Raw genomic sequence first — 10,700 nt, forward strand, 5'->3', positions numbered from 1 at the left:
ATCAACTGACAATACAGGGTAAAACGAAGTTAAAGTGAAGTGAGGCAAAAAAAGGTAAACAAAACCTTATATACGTGGAGCAGGGCCCCAGAGGCTCGCACAACAACAAAGGGAGGAAGTGGAGCACTAACAATGAGGATTGTTAGAAAAGAGTATGATATCAACATCAACATCAAATCATGGTTAAGGTAGTAGTAAATATTACATAACGTAAGGTGTTAATAAGGTTCTAATAAATGAGGTACATTGAGCGTGAACACATGGCATTCAGTTGCTATTGATGAAATGCAGGTACTCTCTGATAAGAAGATCTTAATTGGACTGTTTGTGTCTGAAATGAGAGGCTTACTACAACTTCATATCAGCTAAAGCCTACAAGGTGTTAGGGCCTTCTGAAAATATGATTTCTTCTACCAACTCGATCAAAACTATGTAAGAAACAATTTTACTTTTCCCTAGTGAGATCTCAGCTCTCTCAACTCTGGCGACCAATTACTGCTCAAATACATTTATTCTTAAAGTGATTGAGCTCACCTTTGGTAGCGCTGACTTATCACAGCTGTTGGTCCAATTCTCCAGAACTCTGAGCTTCCCCTCAAGATGCAACTGCAAGTGACAGAAGATTTAAGTTGAGGTTGAGAAAAGAGTTTCATGCAATAAAGTTAGAAGACACTGAATAAACAGATTACCAGATAAAGTACAGCATAATTATGTTCTGGACAGGAAATTGTCCGGGTATAGTTGGAACAGATTTTTATAGCGCATGCGAAGTGTCCGGGAATAAGCATGCAGCTGCATACGAGTGAGCTAAGTTTAATAGAACAAGGTACAACTGAATAGTTGCACTAGCTATCTAAAACTAGTTACACAGAGAAAAAAAATGTGCTGATTTAGCACAGAAAACCGTGCTAAACGAATGTCTCCAGTTTTAGCACGTTTGCACATGACTGTGCTAAACAACCTGATATGCTAAACCAGCACATGTGCTGAATTCTAATGTGCTGAAACAGTGTGCTGATTGTATTGTGCTAAATCAATTTCAAACATTACAAACAACAATACATCAATACAGTATTAAAATTGTATTAAACAAACGATGAGGATATAAAAGTGAAAGGTTTTTTTAAACATAGTTAGTTAACCATAGCAAGTCTGCACTCGGTTCACTGCAATTGTAAGATACTGCCTTTGACTTCTAAGCATCACCTGCATGCGTGAAGTACAAAAATATGTCACATAAAGCCAGTAGAATTATAACCAAGTATAAGAATAATTAAAGTGCGTATAGATTAGGTACATAACATCAGTCATAGCATGAACAAAGTAAGGTTGTTCCACCCCCCTCTCCACTGATAGCATTCACTAGTCTGTTGACAGGAGGTGGGGTTATTCACAGCATTGCAATGTTATTATGGGGCGAAATAAGACATCACTAACGTTTATTCATCCATTCATAGCATGAACTAAGTAAGGTTGTTCCACCCCCCCCCCCCCCCTCCACTGATAGCATTCACTAGCCTGTTGACAGGAGGTGGAGTTATTCACAGCATTGCAATGAAACTTAGGGGCGAAATAAGACATCACTAACGTTTATTCATCCATTCATAGCATGAACAAAGTAAGGTTGTTCCACCCCCCCTCTCCCCCTCTCCCAAAAAAAAACAAGCGCATGCAGCTGCATGCGAGCTAGCTAAGTTTAATAGAACAGTGTGCAATTATTCAGTTGCACTAGCTATCTAAAACTAGCTACTCAAAGCTATCTAACTAATCTAATCATCACTAACGGTTATTCATCCATTCATGTTTATTCATCCATTCATCGCAGATTAATTTTAACAGTTTATACAACAGCTATGTGGTTGTGATGTAGGTTAGACAGAATGCTTACTACGGTTAGTGGGAGTTGCATACTCTTCCTAATGAACTTCTCATTATAGTCGTTTTTACGCACAATTTAGTTTGCTAGACTATAATAATGCAAATGAGTTCTTGTTGTGCTATTATAGAGCAGCATCAATATTCGGGCCCATCAACTATCTCGTATAGAGAGCAGATTGAGAAGTTGTCCTCCACCGACAATACTCGTTGTAAGGGCTAAACAACAAAGCTTAATACGAAAGTTTAATTAAACTGCGTTGTCCTATATATATCGATAGATCGGTTAGAGTAATAAAACAGTAATCTTGTACAGCTAAGGTCCTAGACTTCATCATATAATTGTTCAATGGTTTAGGTATCCTGACCATCCCTTTACATATGTTCACAGTGGCTATAATTCATGATTTACTGGTTTTTAGGTACACTTTTGGTTAGGGGAGGGTATAAATACACGTACAGTTCATTTAGTCTAGAGAGTAGATTACCACAAATGTGTGAGTAGTTGTACTTAAATGTAAATATATTTTGATTGGAGCATTTCTAAGAAATGGTGTTGATACCCGTGTGTAGATGAATGACTGAACTACAACATATCCAAAAATTTTTCCATGGAAACATAAGATGGTGGGTTTGTGGTGATTAATAGAACAACAGCAAATTGTTATAGTGGGTAATCGGTTAGAGTAATAAAACACTAACTTTAAACAGCTAAGGTCTTAGACTTTTATCACACAATAGTTTAATGGTTTAGGTATCCTGACCATCCCTTTATGGGTCTTACATATGCTCACAGTGTCTATAATTCATGATTTACCGGTTTTTAGGTACACTTTTGGTTAGAGTAATATCTTCTGAAAATTTTATAGCTTAGCTTTAAAAGTTCTCTGGTAAGTTTACAAATAAATGGGCTACATTTTGATACCAAGAACATCCTTTATGCTTATTTCATTGTTGAGATATCACTGAAAAACTACATATTCTCTATTGTTTTGATGACATCACAAGCTGCTAACCACAAATCGATGACACTCAAATTAACCACGTAAGTGGGCGTACAATAACTGTACGCCCACTTTTAATTACGTTTGTGGTTGATTAAAGCATCATTGGTTTGTGGTTTGTAGCTGCTGATGTCATCAAAACAGTAGAAAATAGTAAATTATGTAGCTTTTCAGTGTTATCTCAGCAATGGAATAAGCATATAGAATGTTCTTGGTATCAAAATGTAGCCCATTTATCTGTAAACTTACTATAGAAATTTGAAAGCTAAGCTATTAATTTTTCAAAAGTTATTACTCTAACCAAAAGTGTACCTGAAAACCAGTAAATCATGAATTATAAACACTGTGAACATTTGTAACACCCATAAAGGGATGGCCAGGATACTTAAACCATTGAACAATTATGTGATGAAGTCTAGGACCTTAGCTGTACAAGATTACTGTTTTATTACTCTAACCATTACCCACTATAACAATTTGCTGTTGTTCTATTAATCACCACAAACCCACCACCTTATGTTTCCATGGAAACATTTTTGGATATGTTGTAGTTCAGTCATTCATCTACACACGGGTATCAACACCATTTCTTAGAAATGCTCCAATCAAAATATATTTACATTTAAGTACAACTACTCACACATTTGTGGTAATCTACTCTCTAGACTAAATGAACTGTACATGTAGCTGTAAGCACTGCACATGATTGTACACATAGTGAAAGCTAAGACAAAAGCTCATATGGACCTGTGTAACTGACAAATAAAATCTAGTACACCTCAAATGCACACAGAACATAGCAAGGTGCACACACACACATCCACGCACGTGTTGAGAGGAATCTTGTCTTTGTTGGCATGGTGATCTACGAGACGATGCCAGAGTAAGGCCACATCCAGCTGTGTGCTGGGCTCTCGTATGAGGAGCAATTGAACGAGGGAGGCAAACAGTTGCCCTGGGAACGTTGTCTCCAGCACTGATGCGTGACAGGTGTCAGCCACCGCCCTCAAATACTTGACCAGGGAGGTAGTCAACATGGGGCTGCATAATAAAGGGGAAGTATATGGAAGCATAAACACTAGTAATGCAGTGAAACCGTGCAGTCTATTGTGGTCACGCAGGTCATCCTCTATAATACAGCCACTATTAGTCTACTCACAGACTACAATAATTAAGTTTTACAAAGGCGACAGAATCACTAAGCACTTTTGCATAGAACACGTACATGTACAAACAGTGTTTATGACAAGAAACTAAACACATACATGTACACAAATAGCTAAATGAAGCAACAGCTAAACATTCCCTCTCACCTCCTGATCATGCAGGAACTTCATAAACCTGGTGTACTTAGGACTTGTCACATGATCTTAGAGCAACAAATACGGACATGGTCGAAGATTTGAGTGGGGCTAAAGTGAGAGAGGAGGTTGTGGGGGGAGGGGCCTCAGATCAGGACTGGTGGGACGTAGTGTCACGTGAAAGAAGACTCGGACACATGGTCCTTCGTCTGGACAGCTGCTGTGAGGAGAATGAGAATTGTAAAGCACTGGAATTGAACTGTGCACAAGCACAAAATACATGCACTATTTTATTCGTACCACATAACTAACTAAAAATGCTCACCAATAAAACACCACACACCACTTGGTGTACAACATTTTAACGAATCTAAAAGTATACAAATGAACGTCTGCTTCTCTAGACAACCTGCCCAACCCTCCACATACACACTGGCTGGATCATGCATAAAGAAAATGGCATCTATTTTCACAGCGTTTGACCATCAAACGTATCAGAGAGAATAATCTCACGCCCATATTGCTGATTTGCTTGAAATGCACACCACCATCATAGCAATGTACCAGCAAGGGGCTTTTGTTGTGAGCATCAATGGTAGGCCATGGCATTCAGTTGCTATTGATGAGTCACATGAAATGCAGGTACTTTCTGATAAGAACATTTTGTGCAATCAGATCTTAATTAGAAATGGGAGGCTCACTATCAAACCCTATAAGGTGTTAGGTATTCTGAAAATAATTTTCTTCTACCAACTAGATCAAAACTATAAAGGAAACAATTTTACTTTTCCCTATAGTGATCGAGATCTCAGTTCTCTCAACTCTGGCAATCAATACGGCTCAAAGACATTCTTAAAGTGATTGAGCTCACCTTTGGTAGCGCTGACTTATCACAGCTGTTGGTCCAATTCTCCAGAACTCTGAGCTTCCCCTCGAGGTGCAACTGCAAGTGACAGAAGAGAAAATAGCTCCAATAATAATTAGTATATAGACACTGAAAGAGCAGATTACCAGGGACATAATTATTGCAGTGCTTATAATTATAGCTGCTCAAAGTGGTCATAAAGCTTCAACAGAACAACCAACCTGTATATTAAAATAGATGCATGTACCCTGGGAGCAGTGCAGACGTCGATCAGTCAAGTATTTATTAACAGCTGTAGGCACACACTTGCCCAACCCACTCACCAGAGAGGACACCCTGATAGTGCCACCACTGTGTTCCTCATCTCTAACCCTGCTTTCAATGGTCAGCTTGTAAATCGAGGTATGGGAAAAATGCTCCAATGTAAACACTGAAAGAGTAGTACTTCAGAAACGACATACAGGTTGGTTGTCCTATATTGCAGTGCTTGTAATTATAGCTGATACAAGGGTGTTCAGTCATGCAAAGTAGATTACCTTACCATAACAACCAATCGTGATCCATTAATCTAAACATCTTCATACATACAAAATTCAGTCCATAATAAAAGAGAGAGAGTATCGAGTGTATATCGTTACCTTGCATCAGATGTATTCGGAGTGTAACGTTACACCCTGTCTGAACAACTTGTGGCATAAAATGTTTCTGCCTCGAGGTAAGTAGCGGCTTCGGGTACTCGGATTGTTTGGTTAAAAAGCAGGAAGTTACGTCACTTTCCGAATACATTTGACGCAAGGTAATGCTACGTTGGATACTCCCTCTCTTTTATTATGGACTCTTGCTATTAGCGGCCTCTCAAAACTGGTAAGAAACTTAAGCAACTGTAATCACATGACGTACGTACATGTACTGACACCATTTTATGAAAGAGAGAGTATAATTATACAAAGCAGTACATTCAGCGTGGGATTAATATAAGGACTGCACATTTCCATGCAGTGCATACTGTACAATGTAACTATAGTAACTCACACGGTTCACTCTGATAACTTAATTTGATATGATCTTCATCAAAAAAGCAACGGGATGTTTTACTTGATTGGCTACTGTATCAGCTTGTCCCAAAACTGCTCACCCGTGGCACCTGTTGCACTTACACGCTCTGACCCAGCCAGGTCAACCAGGCTCTGAACACAGAGAAGGAGGTAAAATCATCATAATAACAATAACTTATATGTACATTTACACATACATAGTCTGTACGTGTAGATCAAATTAAAGCAAAATAGTCGACCTAGTGTATGTTCACAGCTGTAGGCACACACTTGCCCAACCCCACTCACCAGAGAGGACACCCTGATAGTAGTGCCATCACTGAGTTCCTCATCTCTAACCCTGCTTTCAATGGTCAGTTTGGATATTGTGTGTGATTTGGAGTTGTGATCGGCAGATCCAAATGTCCGGTTCTCTGAGAAGAAGAGATTATACACATTACCAGCACATCAGGTGCACAGGCAGCATGCATGTACATGTACACACAAGGCTAAGTCTGAGAGGTCACACTAGGGCAGACCAACAGTGGCTGTAATAAAGAGGTGACATGCTAACACAGGTTGCATGAAACCAACCCTATGGAGACTGGGCCATTAACCTGGCTACAGGGTGATCACATTAGACAGACAGGTTCACAAAAGTGCACAAGTGATAGTGACTTACTCTCCCCGATCTCAATGAGACTAGTAAATATCTTGGGGAGGGAAATCGGCTCCTCAGACAACCCAACCAGCTTATGAGTTAGCCTAGCTTGCACTAATTTAAATTTATTAGTCATAAAAGTGCAACAAAAGCTGTGCTGCCTAGCAGCAGCCATCCGACACTCTCGAACTTAGGTAATTTGCTAATTTCTACGACAGCTACGTTGACAATTATGTTTTAATGTCGCGTCCTAAATGAGGTAAATATAGCCACACCCTGCATCGTTTTTGGAAAACATGTTCTAGAAATTGAGGCAAGTATAGACTGAGTAGAGCTACCTATAATCAGATGCGACATCAGGTTTTTAACATAATGTTTAACCTCCAAAAGAAGCGACCTCTGGCTTAAAAAGTGTCACTTTAATTAAAGGTCTTACGGCAATCACATTTCTTACTTGAATACGTCAGGTTCATTACTGACAGGGAGACAATATTATTGATGAACCAGACAATAATCTATGGCTGATCAATTGACTCACAACCGGAGAATGCTTTAGCAATGGAGCCAGGTTTCATCTTGTGAAAATCAAATGTCTTTGGTGGGTGTGGTATTAAATGCAAAAAGTGGGTGTATCTCATTCTTAGATATCTGAGATACACCCACTTTTTTTGCAAGTCATGCCAAAAACAACAACACACCTAAGAGAGATCTAGAGCTAGCTGCAAGGCACAGATTTATTTGCTGGAATGGCCACTAAAGAGCAGAACCAAGGTATAAAGACTATCATGTTTCCTATGAAGGATAAAACCAATGATTGCTAAAGCATAACACCCTCATTGGTGATTGCTAACCTTGTGTGCTTGCTATCTATTTTCAGAGCTCACAATTGACGATCTGAAGACAGAAATGAAACTGACTGATGAGCAGCTCAATACAGCAATAAAGGAACCAGATCTACCCGAGTTAGCAGCATGTTTCGACAATGTTCACAAAGGCTATCTTGAAAAATTGGAGCTCTCACCTGGAGAGCAAACTGACGTGAGGACTAGAGCATATGTAGATGGCACTCTGGCAGGAATGTTGCTAGCTTTGAAATTCTGGATTCTGACCAACGGACTGGACGCCACCTTCCAAGCTCTGCTACTCATCATACTCTCCCTGCTCAAAGAAGACGTTGCTGTTCGAGTGTGCAAGTACTTGTCTGACAAATGTGAGTCTGTCATGTGAGAGTGTGGTTAGTGTGGTCATTGTGATACCATACGTTGTGGGAGTGATTGCAACCAAATAAGGCACTCTTCAACTTAATTGCTATTGTTACACATACAATTCTCTATTAACTATCACCAGGAATGGTACTCACCTATTGTTTTGTTTCCCCAGACTCCACCACCTCGTGTCCCCCCTCCCGAGAGAGGGTCCTGCTGAACCACAAGCTGTCCTTGTACAGGGACTACCTACAAAGTTTCTACAGAGAACCAGACTCCACATCAGCCACACAATGGCCTCACGTCCCAATAAAAACAATTTTCAAACTGGCCATGATTCAGAAGGAAAAAATACAGAGAGGAAGAATCGACGATGAATTTTTTAGATTATCAATCACAGGAAAAATTGACGATATTTTACTTTTAAAGACTCCTGTTAACTTGATGAATATTTTCTCTGAGATTGGGGATAGACGAAACTTTGTTTTGATTGAAGGAGCTCCCGGCTCTGGCAAGAGCACCCTTGCTCTACACATCTGTCAGGAGTGGGCAAAGAGGAAACTTTTCCAAGAGTTCGATATTGCAATCCTTATCAGACTGAGAGATCCCCTCGTTAGAGAAGCCATTACAATTTCTGACTTACTTCCCTGCACAAACAAAGCGATGGCTAATGAAACAGAGACTGCAATTATGTCACTGTATGGCAAAGGTGTACTGTGGGTGCTAGACGGATGGGACGAACTTCCTTCTGACCTCCCTAGAGACTCAATCATCAACAAACTAATTCGACCAGGCACGTCACAAGAACGTCCGCTACACAAATCCACCATGATTATAACATCTCGACCATCATCTTCGGCTGAGCTCCACCCACTTGTATCGTCCAGAGTGGAGGTGTTGGGGTTCACTCCTCATGAATTAGAACAGTATTTTACCGAGTGTCTGGAAGGTGACTCACAAGCTGTGCAGACTCTACTGGAGAGAATTCGAGAGAACCCGGTAGAAGGTAGCTGCTACCTCCCCCTCAATGCTTCCATTGTCGTTAATTGCTTCTTGTCTGATAACCACTCACTCCCAACATCCAACCACGGGATATTCATATCAGTTGTCCAGAGCTCTCTCAAGAGATACCTCCAGGATAGGTTGGGGAAGACCACTCCAGTGGGAGACATCACATCCCCAGACTCACTGCCCTCGGAAATCAGAACACAGACCGTACAAATGTGTCAACTTGCATATCATGGGATCGAAAAAAACAAAGCAACATTTACTGACAATGATTTGGCCGTTCTTCGCATTACGAAGGAAATTTCAAACGTTGGACTATTACAAACTGTTCCCAGTATCATTAGCGATGGTCATCTGGTTTACTACTGCTTTCTCCACCTGTCTATTCAAGAGCTACTAGCAGCAATCCACATCTCTCTCATGTCTCCCAAGCAACAAATTTCTGTATTCCAGGAGCTGTTTGGTAGTCCTCGATTCAGTGCAGTCTTCCAGTTTTATGCTGGTATCACCAAACTGAGTACTAGTAGACCAATCCTCAGTTTGCTACCTCGATTCTTGTGTCCAGTTCCAGCCACTGTTTTTGATCTGGTCAGAAAGGTTGTCAAAAATGAGAAAGAGAAAGGGCATGGTGAGCCGAAGCCCCTTTTGTTGTCCCTTATCAATTGTTTGTACGAAGCTGAAGACTCGCGACTGTGTGTGTTTGTGGCTAATCTTCTTAATCACAATCTACATCTTAATCGCACTACAATGAATCCTATTGACTGCCTCTCTGTTGGATATTTCGCATCAGTTTGTTTCAACACCAGTAATGGATTCACACTTAGCCTCCACAGTTGCTCTATTGGTGACCAAGGCTGCAAATTTCTGGCCCGAGGACTCTCCAAGTGTCCCAACTCTAATAATGATATTCCTACAGCAGGGATACACATCGCTGAGATTATCGAGAACACTAATTCAATATCTAAATTGGATTTGTCTTGTAATGCCATTGGTAACAGTGAACTCAGCACACTCTGTGAGGCCTTGTCAACTAACACATCATTAAAAAGTCTCAATCTCTCCCTCTGCTCACTATCTCTCGACGATCACGGAGCAATCCCTCGACTACTGAACACAAATAATACTCTTGAAAGCCTTAATTTATCAAGCAATGTTGTTGGTAACACTGAGCTGAAGAATATCTGTGAGGCCTTGTCAACTGACGCATCATTAAAGAGCCTGGACCTGGGAAATTGCTCACTAACAATATCAGACGACAATGGAGCTGCCCTCTATCAACTTCTGAATACAAACAATTCCCTCGAATGTCTTAATTTGTCTGATAACACAGTAACTAGCTGTCGTCACATTGCTGCTGGACTTGCAGTCAATAAGACTCTGAGAAGATTGGACTTGTATAACTGTGAACTGACTGATCAGAGTATCGAGGAGCTATCAACTGGACTGATCAACAAGATTGAATCACTGCACATTTGGGATAATGCCTCAATAACAGAAGATGGAATGAAGACGCTTGCCAGACATCTAACCACCCACTGCTCTGAACTGACACTATTGTTGATACCCATCCACCTAAGATCCTGTATCGAGACAGTATTCAGGGACACTAACAAAGAGAGAAAGAGAAATGGACTACCCAAGATTAATGTGTATCCATTAATTGATTGTGATTATTAATTTATAATTAATTGATTGATTTATAATTAATGAGAAATGGACTACCCGAGATTGTTGTGTATTAGAGATA

The 10,700-nt window shown here is 40.2% G+C and overlaps 2 protein-coding genes and 1 long non-coding RNA gene across 3 annotated transcripts; 1 reads left to right on the plus strand and 2 right to left on the minus strand.

Annotated features, from left to right (window-relative positions):
• Positions 1–1,018: 1,018 nt before the first annotated feature.
• Positions 1,019–3,895, minus strand: LOC135339256 (uncharacterized). The gene is made up of 2 exons (XR_010395966.1): positions 3,708–3,895; positions 1,019–1,206 (listed from the first exon to the last, which is right to left on the minus strand). It is a non-coding gene; the product is annotated as an uncharacterized LOC135339256 (long non-coding RNA).
• A 1,259-nt stretch (positions 3,896–5,154) lies between these two features.
• LOC135339255 (uncharacterized) lies at positions 5,155–7,339 on the minus strand. The gene is made up of 4 exons (XM_064535340.1): positions 7,195–7,339; positions 6,389–6,513; positions 6,078–6,232; positions 5,155–5,518 (listed from the first exon to the last, which is right to left on the minus strand). Exons 1-3 carry the CDS (start codon positions 7,211–7,213, stop codon positions 6,149–6,151), a joined length of 228 nt encoding a protein of 75 aa, XP_064391410.1. The 5' UTR covers positions 7,214–7,339; the 3' UTR covers positions 5,155–5,518; positions 6,078–6,148.
• A 787-nt stretch (positions 7,340–8,126) lies between these two features.
• Positions 8,127–10,700, plus strand: LOC135338171 (NACHT, LRR and PYD domains-containing protein 5-like). Its single transcript, XM_064534229.1, has one exon. The coding sequence runs from the start codon at positions 8,279–8,281 to the stop codon at positions 10,628–10,630; it is 2,352 nt and encodes a 783-aa protein (XP_064390299.1). The 5' UTR covers positions 8,127–8,278; the 3' UTR covers positions 10,631–10,700.

The sequence above is a fragment of the Halichondria panicea genome, chromosome 7 (assembly GCF_963675165.1).
Source record: "Halichondria panicea chromosome 7, odHalPani1.1, whole genome shotgun sequence".
NCBI lineage: Eukaryota > Metazoa > Porifera > Demospongiae > Suberitida > Halichondriidae > Halichondria > Halichondria panicea.